This window comes from Hypanus sabinus, chromosome 16 (assembly GCF_030144855.1).
Source record: "Hypanus sabinus isolate sHypSab1 chromosome 16, sHypSab1.hap1, whole genome shotgun sequence".
In the NCBI taxonomy this organism is placed as follows: domain Eukaryota; kingdom Metazoa; phylum Chordata; class Chondrichthyes; order Myliobatiformes; family Dasyatidae; genus Hypanus; species Hypanus sabinus.
In genome coordinates this window covers 18,202,040-18,220,551 of record NC_082721.1, presented here as the reverse complement: position 1 = coordinate 18,220,551, position 18,512 = coordinate 18,202,040, and the positions used below count along the sequence as shown (strand labels likewise).

Sequence of the window (18,512 nt, the reverse complement as noted above, 5' to 3'; positions counted from 1 at the left end):
TTCTGAGATTGGTGGGAAGAGTAGGTTAGCGGGTAGTGTCGCCGTCTTACTGGGCCAGCAAATTGGATTCAACTCTGCCGCTGTCAGTAAATAGTTTATATGCTCTTTGCATGATCATATGGGTTTCCTATTGGTGCCACTTGTCAGTAAGGAGATCATACGTTCTCCCCCTGATCATGTGGGCTTTCCATGAGCTCTCAGGTTACATCCCACGTTACAAAGATGTACGGGGTAGTCTGTCATATGGTCAAATGGGTGTAATTGGGTGACCCTGGCTCATTAGGCTGGAAGAGTATGTTATTGTTCAGTATTTCTAAATAAAAATAGAAATAAAAAAATAAAATAAATTGTGGCCAATGATTGGACAAAGTTTTCGTTGGTACATCATGACATAGGTCATTCCCAATTACTTTCCAAAATCACTCAATAATGTCAAACACAAACAAGAGAAAATCTGTTTCATTCAATAAAGTGTAGTGTTTAGGTAGCCAAAGCAAGCCAACAGATAACAGAAATAATAACCATTCCAATACAGTTTTAGCAAAAGCCTTTTGTCTTTTTGTTTGCTAACTAATGATCTGATACAGTTTTACATGCAGAAACATTGCTATCAACCACTTAACATTCCACCCACAGATGAAGGATTGGATATAAATAGCTGAATGTCTAGAAGTTAGCCCCTATCTCTCATTGCTATTTTGATATTGGCTACCTATTTATTAAAGGGATTTAAAATTAATCTTTACATTGAGACTGAGGACTGTATTTAATTTTTTGAGTACATATATGAAATGCTGGTGGAACTCAGGAGGTCAGCATCTATGGAAAGGAATAAAATTCAACGTTTTGGGCCAAGATCTTTCATCGGGACTGGAAAGGAAGGGAGAAGTGGAGGGTGGGGTGGTGAAGGAGAACACAGTAGAAGGTGATAGATGAAGGAGGGAAGACAGGTGAGTGGGAGAGGGGAGATGAAGTGAGAAGCTGGGAGGTGATAGGTGGAAAAGGTAAAGGTGCTGAAGAAAGAATCTGATACGATGTTACCTTGGATTTTCAGCACCTGCAGAATCTCTTTTGTTTCCCTTTTTGTTGCCATTGGCACAGTTTAATTGTAGTATTGTAAGAATAGGAGGGCATTGATCAATGTTACAGTCCTTTCCCATATAATCGTATTGGCAATACAGCTGCTCAATGTCACTGGGTTGCTAGATCTCTATGCGTGGCAGCTAAGGACCACCTTGTATAGTTTTCGGCTGTGTCACGTGGTAACTTTGTTGGTGGAAAATCTGTTTTTATGGTAGGCAAATTCAATATCACCAATCAGCTGGTTTAAAGGGCTAGAGACATAGAAGACAGTTGAGGGTGAACCAGGACGGAGCAAGAGGGCAATTAAACAACTAATACGCAATACTAATCAGCTGCAGGCAGGGCAGCTGTGAACCATGAAGTGAACCATGGAAGGTGAAGAGGCGCAGGATGATGAACTAGGTAGGAGAGTGCTAGAAATGAAGAGGAATTTCTTTAGTGGTGATTCTGCAGAATTTCTTGCCAAAGGTGGCTGTGGAGGTCAGGTCACTGGATGCGTTTAAGGTGGAGCTTGATAGATTCTTGACTAGTTAGGATGTGAAAGGTTATGGGGAGAAGGCAGGAGAAGGGGGTTGAGAGGGAAATGGATCAAACATGATGAAATTGGGTAGAACGGCCTAATTCTGCTCCTATGTCTTTTGGTGTTATGTTCTGGAGTTAACATGGGAAATTTGGAGCAGAAGCAACAGGGTGAAGATCAAGCGGTTGTGAAAGGGAGAAGGCCGAGTGTGGCCAAGGCAGTTCTGGAAGGAAGGTGGCAGGCAGGAGGTCAAGTGGGCGTGAAAGAAAAAGGGCAGAATGGCACTGAAGCAGATGTGAAAGAGCGTTGGCCTAGTGGGCCATGTAGGGAGTGGCAGAGCGAAAAGGCAAGAGGAATAGGCTGCAGAGTAACCAGAAGTGGACCGCGGAAAGTGAAGAGGTACACAGTATCTGGATGGATGGGGAGAGGGGAGCATAAGTAGTCTGAGTGAAGTGAGAGTGGATGAGATGCTGGCAACAGGGGAGGTGGACTGATCTGGAGTGATAATGGGAAACTGGGTGCAGACCCCTGGTTGGCTGGAACTTCAGTAGACATGACGGAAGGTTGTAGCTCGAGCTGACGTGAAAAGGAGAATGTAGTTTGGAGCTGAATCGGACCAGGAAGGGAGTTGGCCTGGTGGGCTGGGGAGGGTGAAGCAGGGATAGGAATGAACAGAGTGAGGGGGCAACTAAGCATTGAGTGTGCAACAGGAATTGGCTGCAGAGTGACTACAAGTGGACCCTGGAGAGCGGAGGCTAGGGTGAAGTGTGAAGTTTGAAAAGACAGAGTGGAGTTGAAGTGAACTTTGATGGTACTGAAGCAAAAAGTTGATTTGGAGTGGAAATGGCAAAGTATGCGGGTCCCAACAGGCTGCGCCGTAGCAGACCTGAAAGGGCCGAGCATGTAGGGTAAACTACAGTACTGTACAAAAGTCTTAGGTACATATATACAGCTAGGGTGCCTAAGACTTTTGCACAGTCCTGTACCTGTCAACGTAGAGTGGAGAGCGCGTTTGTAAATCTGGTGGGAGCAAAGCATGTTGGGAATGGTGAGGGTGGAGCATCATGGAAAGAGTGTGGGACAGGTGGCAAAGAAGGAGCGCCCGGGTGGGGAGAGTGGTTAGTGAGTGTGCACACACCCAACCCTGAGACACCAGGCAAGATCATTTGATTCCAAACAATTGGTTTATTGATCATTACAGAATATCTCTCTGGTGCTTCCTGCTCCCTCCCCCCTCCCTTTCCCTTTTTCCCAACCATGATTCCCCTCTCCCTGTTCCCTTCCCTCTCTCAGTCCACAATAGAGACCCGAGTCTGAATCAGGTTTATCATCACTCACATATGTCATGACATTTGTTGTTTTTTGTGGCAGCAGTACAGTGCAATTATAAATTACAACAGTAGTGTGCAAAAGTCTTAGGTACTCTTGCTACATATATGTGCCTAAGACTTTTGCACAGTACTGTAGAAGCAAAGATTGATGAAGTGAAGGGCAATGAAGTATAGCATGCAAAGCAATCAGCCAAGGGTGAAGCTGTGTGAATGGAAGTGGACTGGACAATATGAAAGTGGTGTGAAGAAGGCAGGGTGAAGCATAAACCAATGCAGGCAAATGGGATTGGTGTAGAGAAAGACAAGGCCAACATAGACATGTCAATCTGAAAGGCCCTGTTCCTATACTGTATGACACCACGACTTTGAAGTGAAGGAGGAATACGCAAAAGCAATGTCAGAGGAATTGAGAATTCAAGGAGGGATGGGAGTTGCAAAGACATTAAGTGTTGAATCATGGAGGGTTTTAAGTATGCAAACCTTATGAAGATTGAGTGATCATGGGTAACAATGGTGATGGGCGAAGGATTGTAAGAAAGGATATGACTTGACTAGAGGAGGTCTGGAGAGAATTTTTTTTCTAATGTTAATAGTGAATGGAATTTAAGAAGCTGCTTGGAGCAGTGTTTAAATGGTCACGTCCAGAGTTGACAAAGATTATGCTATTTGTAGCAGCAGATGATCTAAACAGGAGATGGAGATAAGTGGAATTATGGATACTGAAGCTTAGGTCCGCATTGTAAAGGATGGTCAAGTAATGTAAAATCTAGTACAGTGAGGTATTGTGATTGAGACGGAAGATTCAGTTAATGAGAAAGGAATGGCAATTGGGATATGGTTCAGTGATGCTCCCCCAAAGTTACCACTTGCCTCAAATTTGATGCTACTCAGGCAAGCTAACCAAACAATGAAGGGATTGACAGAGGTGGTAAAGTGGTAGAATGGGTGTTGTCAGAGTTTACACTCAATGGCCACTTTATTAAGTGCACCTGCACACCTGCTCACCTGCTTGTTAATGCAAATATCTAATCAGCCAATCATATGGCAGCAACTCAATGCATAAAAGCATGCAGACATGGTCAAGAGGTTCAGTTGTTATTCAAACCTAACATCAGAATGGGGAAGAAATCTGATCTAAGTAATTTTGATTAGGAATGATTTGGTGTCAGACGGGGTGGTTTGAGTATCTTAGGAAATACCAATCTCCTGGGATTTTCACACACAACAGTCTCTATAGAGAATGGTGAGAAAAACAAAAAAAAGTCTAGTGAGTTGCTGTTCTGTGGGTGAAAATGCCTTGTTAATGACAGAGGTCAGAGGACAATGGTCAGACTGTTTTAAGCTGACAAGGAGGTGATAATAACTTAAATAACCACATGTTAATAGTGGTGTGCAGAAGACATTGAAATGGCTAGGCTAAAGCAGTAGAAGGCTACACCTGGTTCCACTCCAGTACCTAACTAAGTGGCCACTGGGTGTATATCTTTAATATTGCCATGGTCAGTGTGTATGGGAGGGTTGAGAGTAGATTCTTGTCATCTCTGGAAGTTATGATACGAAAATTAGAAAATACCTAATTTCTCGGGATAAGCAGTTATAAATGAAGAGGACAGATGAAGTGAAAGTTGAAATAGAGCTGAACAAATGATAGAGGAGGAATAGAAACACAGGAATGAAAAGTTTGTCAAGAATGCTTGATGTGAACAAATCAATAATTGAGACAAATGAATCAGAGAGAGACCATTTGAAAAAACTTTTGTTGCTAAATTTATTCTGAGAAATATATTCACCTGAACATTGCATACTCTGTATTGTCTCTGATCTCCTTGACAGTCTTCTGCATTGACATATCTGAAAATTGAAAACAAACTTATTGTGGATCTTATCAATTCTCTGAAAGAACAATCGTAAATCTGCAACAAAGCCAAACTTCCAGTTATTGGAACAACACACACAAAATGCTGAAGGAATTCAGCAGGTCCGGCAGCATCTATGGAAGTGATAGATAATCAATGTTTCGGGCTGAGACACTTTTTCAGGAATGAAGAATTTCCAGTTATTGGGTTGTCTCCTGTCAAATTCTCTCACGAAAGTCTTCTCACCATCAACTAAAATTTGACAGTGATCCATGTAATAATATATTAGAAAAGGGGACCAACTATTTGGTCAATGAGTTTTTTTTTAAAAAACTGTCTTAACGGAAAGGAGATAGGGAGATGGCCAAGTTTTCAGACAGAATTCCAGAGTTTAGTGCTTTGGCAGCTGAAGACAAGGCAGCAGGCAACGGAATAAAGAAAGTCAAGAATGCGGAGGAGGCCAGATTGGAGTAATGTCAAGATCTTGAAGGGTCACGAGACTAGGGAGGCTACAAAGAAAGGAAACACACAAAGCCTCTGGTGTGGTAGTGGCTGGATAATCATCTTAAAATTCATTCTGGATTGATAGTGTTTTAGAATCCTAACTTAAAATTTCATTCTTGGAAAATTTGCCACAAAACAGGCAATATATGCTATAGTATAGCAATATGGATCAGATATGATGGTTCGCTACTGTTATAGAAAATCAGTCTACCTGTCATTACCCCTTTAAGAATCTTTTGATAATTCCAGGATCAGTTGAATTGAGGATTATCCTTCTGGTTATACATTTCTCTCCAAACATTCATAAAGAGTTACAAGGAATTATTTTTGCAGATGTTATTTGAAGGAAATGATATGCACAGTTTGAATTCGCAAAACATTTTTAATACCAGTCACTAATCATGGAAATCACCATTGGGAATTCCTCTGGGGAGTAACAAAGTAGGTAATTTAGATTGATTCTTCAGCCTATATTTCCGTTATATAAAACATTTTAAACCCAGTTTAACACAAAATCTGTGGACCTTGTCTCTGACTGTATTATATAGAAACACAGGAGACTGGAAAATGCCCTAAATGTGTCTGGGCTGATGCAGTAAAACTTTGAGGATTTTTTTCCCCAATTTCCATGTAGTTGAAACTACATGGACACCATAAACACAAGAAATTCTGCAGATGCTGGAAATCCAAGGTAACACACACAAAATACTGAGGAATGCAGCAGGTCAGGGAACACCCATGGAAACGAACCAACAGTCGATGTTTCCGGCCGAGACACTTCAGAACTGGAAAGGAAGAGGAAAGATGCTAGAATAAAAAGGTGGGAAGAGGGGAAGGAGGCTAGCTGGAAGATGATAGATGAAGCCAGGTGGTTGGGAAAGGTAAAGGGCTAGAGACAAAGGAATCTGATAGGAGAGGAGAGTGGACCATAGGAGAAAGGGAAGAAGGAGGGGCACCAGGGACAGATGATAGGCTGGCAAACAGAGGTAAGAGGTCAGAATTGGCAATAGAGGAAGAGGGGACGAGAGGGAATATTTATTTTTACTGGAAGAAGAAATTGATATTCACACCATCAGGTTGGAGACTACCCAGATGGAATATAAGGTGTTGCTCCTCCATCTGAGGGTGACTCATTTTGGCACAAGAAGAGACCATGGACCAACATGTCAGAACAGGAGTGGGAATTGGAAGTAAAATGTTTGGCCTCTGGGAAGTTCCACTACTTCTCACCGTTTATGATGGGTCTCAACAATGTAGAGGCCACATCAGGAGCACTGGATACAATAGACAACCCCCAGCATATTTGCAGAACACTATCCTTTTAACTTCATTGAAGAGTACCTGGAGCTGGAAGACTGGGTAATCATGGTGACTCTTCCCCTCCAAACTGTGGCTAACAATTGCCCCTTAAGAACAGGGAGATCAACATGGACCATTGTTTAAATAACCAGGGCCAGTAATCTGTAACAGGTTTCTTACTATGTGTTCCATTCTCTCCACCACCAGCACACTGGAGCTCATCTAGGCTTGTTCTGATATTGTCTCCTATTCCCACAACTTCAGCCCCTTTGAAGGGTCACAGTGTCTGGCACGTGGGAGTAGCAATATTTAAGGGGCTCCCTTCCAAATCCCATACCATGTCAGCTTCCCTCACTTACATTGACTCTGCCTATATTTCTCACTGCCTTGGTAAAGAACATATGAAATAGGAGCAGGAGTTGGCCGTCTGACCCATCCAGCTTGCTCCACCATTCAACAAGGTCATGGGTGATCTGACTGTGGACTCAGCTCCACCTCACTGCCATTTTCCTATAACCCTTAATTCTCCTGTTATGTGAAAATCAATATAACTGTGTCTTAACTGTATTTAATGAGGTAGCCTCTATTGGTTCCCCAGGAAGAGATTTCTACAGATTCTCTATCCCTTGGGAAAAGCACTCTCTCCTCATCTCTGTCCTAAATCTTAAATCTAAATCCCTCCACATCTTGAGGCTATTGGCCCTAGTTCTGGTCTCACATACCAGTGGAAGCCTCAATGTTGTCTAACCCTGTCATAATTTTATGTTTCTATAAGATTCCCCCTCATTCTCCTGAATTCCACTGAGTATGGTCCCAGGTGACTCAATCTCTCCCCCTAGATTAAAACATCTCCTCTCCAGAATCAACCTGGAGAACCTTCCCTGCACTGCCTCCAGAGCCAGTAGATCTTTTCTCAAGTAAGGAGACCAGATCTTGATGCAGTACTCCAGGTGTTGCCTCACCAGTATGTTATACAGTTGCAGCATAACCTCCCTATTCCTCAGTTTAATTCCTTTAGCGATGAAGGCCAACTTTCCATTTGCCTTCTTGTACCTCTAAAACAACCTTCTGTGATTACACACATGGACTTGTATGTCCCTCTGCACAACAGCATGCTGCAAACTTTCACTTTTTAAATAATAAGCTGATTTCCTATTTTTTCCCTCCAATGTGGATGACCTTGCATTGACCAATTTTGTACTCCATCTGCCAGACCCTTGCCCACTCACTAAACCTATCTATATCTTCCTGCAGACTCTTTGCATCTTCTGCATTTCCACTCAGTTGACAGGGAGAAAGTAAAGCCTGATGGAGCAGTACTTCAGTGGAGTAAAGCAAATTACAATGGTATGAGAGAGGAGTTGGCCAAAGTAAATTGGAAGGAGATGCTGGCAGGGATGATAGCAGAGTGACAATGACTTGTGTTTCTGGGAAAAATGAGTAAGGGGGAGGATAGATGTATTCCAAAAATAAAGAAATACTCAAATGGTAAAATAGTACAACTGTGGCTGACAAGGGAAGACAAAGCTAATGTAAAAGCAAAAGACAGGGCAAACAACAAAGCAAAAAGTAGTGGGAAGACAGAGGACTGGGAAGCTCTTAAAACCTTACAGAGAGCAACGAGAAGAATCATTAGGAGGGAAAAGATGAAATATGAAAGCGAGTTAATAAACATTATCAAAATGGATAGTAAAAGCTATTTTCAAGGATGTAAAAAATAAAAGAGAATTGAGAGTAGATATAGCACCACTAGAAAATGAGGCCAGAGAGATAATAATGGGAGACATGGCAATGGCAAATTAATCAAATGAGTATTTGGCATCAGTCTTCCCTCTGGAAGATGCTAGCAATGTGCCAGATGTTGAAGGGTCTGAGGGAAGAAAAGTGAGTGCAGTTACTATTACAAGGGAGAAGGTGCTTAAAAAGCGGAAAGACCTAAGGGTACATAATCAGCTGGACCAGAGAAACTTCACCCTAGGGTTCAGAAAGAGGTAGTGGTAGAGACTGTGGAGGTATTAGTGATGATCTTTCAAATATTATTGGAATCTAATATGGTTCTGGAGGACTGGAAAACTGCAAATGTCACTCCACTCTTTAGGAACAGAGGAAGGCAGCAGAAAGGAATTTATAGACCTCAGTGGTTGGGAAGATGTTGGAGTCAATTGTTAAGAACAAAGTGACAGAATTCTTGGTGACACAAGACAAGAAAAAGTCAGTATGGTTTCCATAAGGGAAAATCTTGCCCGATGAACCTGTTGGAATTCTTTGAGGAGATTACAGGTAGGATAGATAAAGGGGATGCAGTGGATGTTGTATATTCAGACTTTCAGAAGGCATTTGACAAGGTGCCACACATGAAGCTGTTTACCCAGGTAAGAGCCCATGGTATTACAGGAAAGTTACTTACACGGTTAGAGCATTGGTTGTTTGGTAGGAGGCAGCAAGTGGGAATAAAAGGATCTTTTTCTGGTTGCCTGCCAGTGATTAGTGGTGTTCAGCAGGGGTCAGTGTTGGGACTACTTTTTATGCTGTGTGTCAACGATTTAGATGATGGAATAGATGGCTTTGTTGCCAAGTTTGCAGATGATATGGAGATTGGTGGAGGGGCAGGTAGTGTTGAGGAAACAGGTAGGTTGCAGAAGGATTTAGACAGATTAGGAGAATGGGCAAGAGATTGGCAAATGAAATACAATGTTGGAAAATGCATGGTAATGCACTTTGGTAGTAGAAATAAATGTGTAGACTATTTTCTAAATATGGCAAAACTTCAAAAATCTGAGATGCAGAGTGACTTGGGAGTCCTTGTGCAGAACACCCTAAAGGTTAACTTGCAGGTAGAGTTGGTGGTGAGGAAGTCAAATGCAATATTAGCATTCATTTCAAGAGGTTTAGAATACAAGAGTAGGGATGTGATGCTGAGGTTTTATAAGTCATTTGTGAGGCCACACCTTGAATATTGTGAATAGTTTTGGGCTCCTCACCTAAGAAAAGCTGTGCTGGCATTCGAAAGGGTTCAGAGGAGGTTCACAAGGATGATTCTGGGAATGAAAGGGTTATCATATGAGGAGTGTTTGATGGCTCTGGGTCTGTATTCACCAGAACTTAGAAAGATGAGTGGGAATCTCATTGAAACCTTTTGAACGTTGAAAGGCTGAGACAGAGTAGATGTAGAAAGGATGTTTCCAATGGTAGGGGAGTCTAGGACAAGAGGGCACAGCTTCAGGATAGAGCGGCATCCATTTAAAATAGTGATACAGAGAAATTGCTTTAGCCAGAGGGTGATAAAATTGTGGGATTTATTACCACAGGCAGCTGTGGAGGCCAGGTCACTGGGTATATTTAAGGCAGAGATTGGAGGTTCTTGATTGAACATGGCATCAAAGGTTTTGGGGAGTGGGGCTGAGGAGGAGGAAAAAAGGATCAGCAATGATTGAATGGCAGAGCAGACTTGATGGGCCAAAAGGCCTAATTCTGCTTCTATGTTTTATGTCCTTAATTAGGCATCTAAAAACAAATTTAAGATAAGCTGCAATTAATCCCCTCTTCCAAATTGTTAAAGCAGCTAAGCACCACAAACACCCCAGACGTCTTTTCTCACTCCTACAATTGGACAGATGAATCAAAAGCCTGAAAGCACATGCCACCAGGTTCAAGGAGATATTCTATCCTACCGATGTAGGCATAGTACGATAAGATAAACTCTTGACCGCACAATCTACCTCGTAACGTCCTTGCACCTCATCTACCTGCACTGCACTTTCTTTGCATTCTGTTATTGCTATCCTTCATATATGCACTGTGGCATTGAATTGGGTCTCAATGAATGGTGGGCAGGATACTTTCTCACTATCGCTTAGCATTGTTTTCCCTTGTACTGCCTTAATGGACTGATGCAATCAAATTATTTGTGTGGATGTCAAATAAAGCAGTTTTTCCCTGTGCCTTGGAAGCTGAAAATGTATGATTAGAACCACAAGCAGAAAGTAAAGAATTTTCTTTTACTCTAAACGTTGTTCAGATTTGAGTCCCATTTTATTGTAATGGATAAAAAGGGAAATGTTAAAAGATATGAGGAAAACAACAATGAATTTACATTAAAGAAGATAGGTTTGGTGGTTTTGCCATCAGTGAAATATTGTTTAGTCTCATGTAGGTTCTAATTTTGTTAATTCCAAAGCAATTTTCATGATTTTTGAAGATTAATGGGTGATTGAGAATAATAAAAGGTTTGAAAGAATTAATGCAGAGGAACCATTTCCTGTGGTGTAGGGATCCAGAGTGAAGCATACAATCTCAGAGCAAAAAGCTGGGTCATCGAGGAGTGAAATTACAGAGTTCAAGTTCTATAAGTACAGAGAAATTCAGAATTCTCTGACTCTTTAGTGATGTTTTATTTTTGCATTTTTTTTCTTTATAAAATATATTCTTTGATTTTAATCAAAATCATAATTAGGTTGTTTCTGTCTTACGTACATCCAATTCAAAAATTAATCAATTAATCTAAATGCAATCCTTCCCTCTATATTTTTTTATTTATTTCTAATATCTAATATTGTGAGTCATTTTGATTTGGTAAAAATTTGTTACTTCACTGAGACAAAGTAGTAATACTTTTATTAGAATAATTCCCGCAATCTACAGGATAAAATTGTCTTTGCCCACATTTCCATTAACGTAGTGGATAATTTTAACCACCAGATGTCAATAAAGTGAGGTACAACTATGCAGTAATTCGACCATAAGTCACAGGAGCAGAAATAAGCCATTTGGCTCATCAAATCTGCTCTGATATTCGATCATGGCTGATTTATTTTCCCTCTCAATCCCATTCTCCTGACTTTCCCTCATTATATTTGATGCCACTGCCAATCAAGAAACTATCAACGCCTGCTTTAAATATATCCAGTGATTTTGCCTCCACGGCTGTAAGCGGTAAGAAATTCCTCAGTGATGCACCATCAATAACTCTCTGAGACGTGAGGTGAGATATCGGCTTTTATTGACTGGAAGAAGGAACAAGCAGTAGTTGATCACCATACTACATCCTGGAGACTGAGGGCAGGGCTCAGGCCTCAATCGCCTTTATACCGGGGTCTGTGGGAGGAGCCATGGTCTGTGGGAGGGGCCACAGGAGCAGTCATCAGGGGGCCGTGTCCAGACAGGTATATGTAGTTCACCACACTCAGATTCACCACTCTCTGGCTAAAGAAATTCCTGCTCATCTCTATTCAAAAGGGACATCCTTCTATTCTGAGGCTATACCCTTTTGTCCTAAACTCTCCCACTACTGGAAACATCGTCTCCATGTCCACCTTATTTAGGCCTGAGAATATTCAATAGATATTCACTGAGATTTCCTTCACTAACTCCAGTGAGCGATCAAATGCTCCTCATACATTAACCCTTTCATTCCTGGTATAATCCTTGCGAACTTCCTCTGGACCCTCTTCAAGGCTCACAATGGGATGCTTTTGCATCTAATGTGGAAAACTACCAGTATTGTTGATTTCCAATGCAGTAGCAAGAGATGTGCACAATACATATGGAATTTCTGGGCACTTACCTCAGGCAACGCCTGATCCGGAAAGATGCTCCCCCACCACAAGTGCCGGAACAGACACTCCAACTGCTCCACCCTGACCATTCACCAATCCACACCTGTCGCCGTTGTCGGGGCCTGTTTATCCACTGGGATCTCCTTAGCTTCTGATTTGCAGCCTACTTGTAGAAATAAACATTAATGACATTGAGCAGTCAACCACTGTGCCCAACACAATGTTTCCAAATCCTTTACCACAGGATGGAGTTGCCACAAAGCGCGTGCCCTTTTAAGGTGTAGGAATAGCTTTAGGAAAGAGAAAGGTGTAGCCAGGTCATCTTGACCTTTTCTTTTGCACCTAGATTTAGATGGTGATTAAATTGCAGTAGACTTTTCACTCTAATGTACCAGTGTGCAAGGGCTATTCACTAGTTTCCACACCTCTAACCTTCCAACACAGACTTCAATATTTATACTGTTTGAATTACAGATCAAATTCCAGTCTTACAGAGGAATCTGCTTCCACTGTTCTATCAGGCAATGTTTTCTTAGTATATTCAATTCACTGCATAAAGAAAATCTCAACCTTTTGGGAGTTATAAAAACCAAAGATTTCTTGTCACAGCAGTCAAATTAAATTTGATATTGAAGTATGTATATGTTACATATACTACCTGAGATTCATTTCCCAGCAGACACTTACAGGATAATAGAACACAATAGAATTTGTGAAAAACTAGACATAAAGAAAGACTGACAAATGACCAATGTGTAAAAGAAGACAATTTGTGCAAATACAGAAGTACACACATAGACATGCACACACACTAGATATTCTGGCAAAATTGAATAAAGTATATTTTTGGCCCAATTATGTAGCTGCCTAATTGGTCGAAGTTTCTTTGAAACAGTTATAAAACAAACAAACTACTATTTTAGACATAGTTATAAAAAAGGCATAAAACAGACAAACTACTATTTAATTGAATAGAATCAGGCTCTCATGACCAGACTATGTAACAGTTTCTTCTCCAAAGCTATCAGACTCCTCAATATCCAGAGCCTGGACTGACACCTTACTGCCCTATTGTCTTGCTTATTATTTATTGTAATGCCTGCACTGTGTTGTGCACTTTATGCAGTCCTGGGTAGGTCTGTAGTCTAATGTAGTTTTTTCTGTGTTGTTTTTTACGTAGTTCAGTCTAGTTTTTCTATTGTGTCATGTAACACCATGGTCCTGAAAAAACATTGTCTCATTTTTACTATGTACAAGCAGTTATGGTTGAAATGACAATAAAAGTGACTTGGCTTGACTTGACTAAATTGTTTATTTAAATGAAATACGGGACAATATCAATACTACTACAGTATTGTAAATCTGTGTAGTAGTTTTTAATAGTTATCGGAGGAGTTTAGCATATGCTGCTGCATTCTTTTGTTTGACTATAAATGAACAAAATCTGTGCAGGCACCTAGTGAAGGTAATAGACTACCTTCATACAATGCTATCCACAACAACATCCTCCGAATCTTCATTTCTATTGTAACATTTGAGATGATTATCAATACCTTCAAATTCTTTATAGTTCCTAACTTGTTGAAGTAGTGAAATGATTTCATTTTCATTCACAACCATATCTGGCATCTCCAAGCTCAAATGCTTGAAACTGCAGTGAGCAAAACAGTTAGTTCTGAATTGTCTTACTTCTTATTTCTCGCTAATTATCAGTGACAAAATTTACTGCTTTTTGAACACAAGCACATACAACAGCCGCTATTTAAAAACAACTTGCTCTAAGTATGGTGTTGTGTCCAACAACCACACAAGTTTTTGCATCTGATGCTAATTAGAAACTGTTTGGCAACAGTCCTCTGTCCCAATTAAGTGGCATAGTGTCCCAAATAAATGAAGGGAATCCCTGCTATTTTCTCAATTAGTTTTCGTTTTATAAGAATCGCAGTGGATTTCAGTAGTATAATATATATTCTGGTGCTATAATGTATCATATATAATATTACGCATTCACTGGCCACTTTATTAGGTACAACTTCTCGTAAATGCAAATATCTAATCATCCAATTGTGTGGCAGCAACTCAATGCATAAAAACCCGCAGACATGGTCAAGAGGTTCAGTCCAAACATCTGAATGGGGACTTTGATCAAGGAATGATTGTTGGTGCCAGAAAGGGTGGTTTCATTATCTCAGAAACCACTGATCTCCTGGGATTTTCACACAAAACGGTTCCTAGAGTTTACAAAGGAATGTTGTAGAACATAAGAAAAAAACATGCAGTTAGAGATAGTTCTATGGGTAAAGACACCTTGATACTGAGAACATGAGTTGTAAAGTCCCTGAAAGCTTGTAGAATCAGTTCAGAGCAGACCTAAGTGAAATTATCCACGTTGGTGCAGAAGTATAGCACTTTGGTTGTGACAACCACTGAATACCTTCACACAACAATTCTACATCAATCCTATTTTATTGGTCCAACATTCTCATTGACTTGTCCGAGATTCTATTTCACTGCTACACTCAACCTGCACAGGAGGAGCAATTCGCATTGGCAATTAACCCAGCAGCACAATTGCCTTTAGAACATGGGAGGAGCTGGATTATCCACAAGAACGTACAGCTCCACACAGGCCCACTGGAGGCTAGAACTGAACTAAATTCAGTTGAACAGTGAGACAACAGTTGTACTAGCTGTGCCACTATTGCGAATGAAGGTTTCAATAGGCTTGTGAGTGGTGAAAGTAGCTAGTTCTTGTATGGAAAGGATATAGGATCAAAACCTCAGGTCAGGGTCAAATCATAATCTAGTTAACATGGAAAGATTATCTCCTAATGTTTCTAAGTTTTAGGAGTATAACTAGTATTGGAGACTCATTTAACAAGTTCGATTTAAATAAGGATATTTATGGTCCTTTTTTCCCTTTCCAGAGATCTCATGCCTTGATGTCTTACCCGCATGCACATAAGGAGACATGAAGGCTGACTCAGAAGAAAGAAACCAGCATCTTACTGACTTGATTTGAATTCTCATGAACTGAACCTCCACAGTATCCTGGAATTGCTTTTCTCTTAAGTTATATGAAACAGATCTTTAACATGCTATATCGCACTTTGTGATGATAACAAGCTTTTAACACCAGGCATCAATAAAATATGACACAAGTACCTACCACATACACCGACAAGGGGGCAAAACAGAAGTAGATTAAATACATAAAAATTGCAATTACCTTCCCAACTACATTTCTGGTAAAATGCCCACATCAGGTTCATTTCTTTCCCTTATCAATTCAGACTGTCAAGTAAAAATCTTTTCAATGTCACAGCTAACTGCTAGGCTTCTGAAACTGATCATACTTCACAGAAAATTTCCATACATCAGATCCGGCCTGGTTGCTTCTGCTCTGCAGCCTTCGCTACCATGAGGGCCTTGTGATGAAACTACGCTTGTAACGCTGTTGGTGAGTTTGTAAACAAAGCTGTCTGTCTGCTCTCTCAGGTGGATGTAAAGAATCCATACAACATTTTGATGAAGATGTTCAGTGTCATATCCAGGCCTGAGGGCAGCTTTCATTCTGCTCTTATATGATTATGGGATGAATCCCTTGTACATTAAAATGGACCCTTGACCTCACAAACAACCTCCTTGTGATCTTATCCGTTATCGTCTACCTGCACTGCACTTTCTCTGTAACTCTAATACTTTATTCTGCCATGCACTACTTCCATATACTGTTGTAATGAATTGATCTGCATTAACCATATTTTTCACTATTTTTCAATGCACGTGGCAATAATAAACCAACTCGTCATGCGCAGTTTGGTGGTGGGGTGGAGATACGTTTCTCCCAATGGAAGCGCAAGGTGCTCCTTCCTTCTGCTAGCCTGCAGGTCACTCTTGTGCAAGGTGCAGCACCTGCTGAGCCCCTCAATCAGGGTCACATGGGAGCTGGTGGTAGATGGTCATATGAGCAGCTGGTGCTCATCACAAGACCTGGCTATGCAACCACTGCCACCGGGCAGAAAGTCTCTGAAGAATATTGATAATAGCTGTGGTCACCCATTTTATAAAGACACTGCCCAGAAAAAGGCAAAACCAAACCACTTCGGTGGAAAAGTTTGCCAAGAACAATCATGGTTATGGAAAGACCTTGATCACCTATGTCATACGACACAGTACATAATGAACGAATGATTGTGTGCAGGCTGCAATGGTAATTTACTACAGCAGTTCAAAAGTTCTCATTGAAATTCCAGGTATAAATTCTCAAGTGTGCATCAACTAGGGTACACGGGCATAGACCTTTTTAATATCTAATTATGTTTACATCATTTGATAGAGTTTTTGATAAGGTAATAGAGAAGGTTGATGAGGGAACTATTATTGATGTAGTGTATTTAGACTCCCATAAAGCAGTTAATAAAGATCTGCATAATACAAGTAATCAAAAATAATTCTAGGGAACAAAAGAAGTTGTTGCATCTGGATAAGAATTTAGCCAAGAGTGATCTGTTGCTTTTGGGCTGGAAGGGCCAGAATTAGGAGCACTATATTTTTTTTAATGGGGTTAATGACTTAGACTTAAAGGAACATAGCACAATTTCCAAATTTTCAGACAGCATTGAACGTAGAAGCAGTGTAGAAGCACTGTGAACTGTAATTGACTTCTACTGGAAATGGATAGGCTGGTGGAATGGGCAGACACCTGGCAGATTACATTTAACATAAAAGACATGAAGTGAAAGAAAAACAAGGGTAAATGAAATAAACCAGAGGACACTGTTCCAAAAAGGTAAAGGAAAGAGATATCTAGGGGATATATATGCATATGCTCTGCAAGTAACAGGTCACACACACACCAGTTAAAAAGAGCATGATGGATTTTATAAAACTCCCATTAGATGCCAATAATACAAGAGTAAGGAAATAATAATGAACCATTTTAAAACATATGTTTGGCCAGAACCGGAGTACTGTGTTCAGTTCCTGGCATCATATTTTAAGAGGGATGTCAATACCTTAGAGATTTACTAGTATGATTCCAAGAATGGGGGACTTCAGCTTTATGAATAGAACTGTGAAAAAAAGCATTTGTAAGGACACCTGATAGAGTAATTTAAAATCACAAAGGGGTTCAGATTTAACACAGAGATAAACTGTTCCTATTCGTTTGAATAGTCAATGACCAGAGTATATGGAGTTAAGCTGACAAGAGTGCACTGAATGCAATGATGTAGTAATGTATTATTGCAATAATGTAGTAACTTCACACTCCACAACTCACAAACACACTCTCATCCTGCACTAACACACACAAAATGACGGTGGAACACAACAGGCCAGGCAGCATCTATAGGGAGACGCGCTGTCGACGTTTCGGGCCAAGATCCTTCGTCAGGACTAACCGAAAGGAAAGATAGTAAGAGATTTGAAAGTAGTGGGGGAGGGGGGAAATGCGAAATGATAGAAGACCGGAGGGGGTGGGATGAAGCTAAGCGCTGGAAAGGTGATTGGCGAAAGTGATACAGAGCTGGAGAAGGGAAAGGATCCACCCCTTCCGGTCTTCTCCTATCATTTCGCATTTCCCCCTCCCCCCACTACTTTCAAATCTCTTACTATCTTTCCTTTCGGTTAGTCCTGATGAAGGGTCTTGGCCTGAAACATCGACAGCGCTTCTCCCTGTAGATGCTGTCTGGCCTGCTGTGTTCTACCAGCATTTTGTGTGTGTTGTTGTTTGAATTTCCAGCATCTGCAGATTTCCTCATGTTTGCTCATCCTGCTAGTCAACTTTCACCTTTTATGCTGCTCTTTCACATTTTTATTATAATCATACCTGCAACCTTATACTGCCTATAAATTCACCTCTCACTCTGTGTTATCTTGTCAATCATCAGGCCATGCCTCCTCAGGCACTTGGGCTGATATTATTTTGTGACTATATGTGCTGGATCGTAACAGTATAGAGTCTAGAACACTAAAGCACAGAAACAGTAGCTTAGTACTAATTTGCCTAGTCCCATCGTCCTGCATCCAGGCCAGAGCCCTCAATAAACCTCCCAACTCTGTACTTATCAAAGTTTCTCTTAAATGTTGAAACTGAACCCACATCCACCACTTCCGCTGGCAGTTCATTCCACAATCTCACCACACTCTGAATGAAAATGTTCTCCCCCATGATCCTCTGAAACGTTTCACCTTTCATTCTTAACCCATGACCTCTAGTTCTATTCTCATTCAACCTCAGTGGAACAAACCTGCTTGCATTTACCCTATCTGCGCCCCTCATAATTTTGTATACCCCTATCAAATCCCCCCTACTTTCTTCTATGTGTGTGTGTGTGTGAGTGTGTGTGTGTGTGTGTGT

General features: G+C 40.8%; 1 protein-coding gene across 1 annotated transcript in view; it reads right to left on the bottom strand.

The window, feature by feature from the left end:
• The window catches only part of LOC132406038 (ADAMTS-like protein 5), a 138,530-nt gene that overhangs the window by 36,115 nt on the left and 83,903 nt on the right, over positions 1-18,512 (bottom strand). The window contains exons 3-4 of the mRNA XM_059991197.1: positions 12,157-12,311; positions 4,725-4,785 (exon numbers count right to left, since the gene is read on the bottom strand). Coding sequence (XP_059847180.1) covers positions 4,725-4,785; positions 12,157-12,311 — 216 coding nt within the window. The remainder of the gene's footprint in view (positions 1-4,724; positions 4,786-12,156; positions 12,312-18,512) is intronic.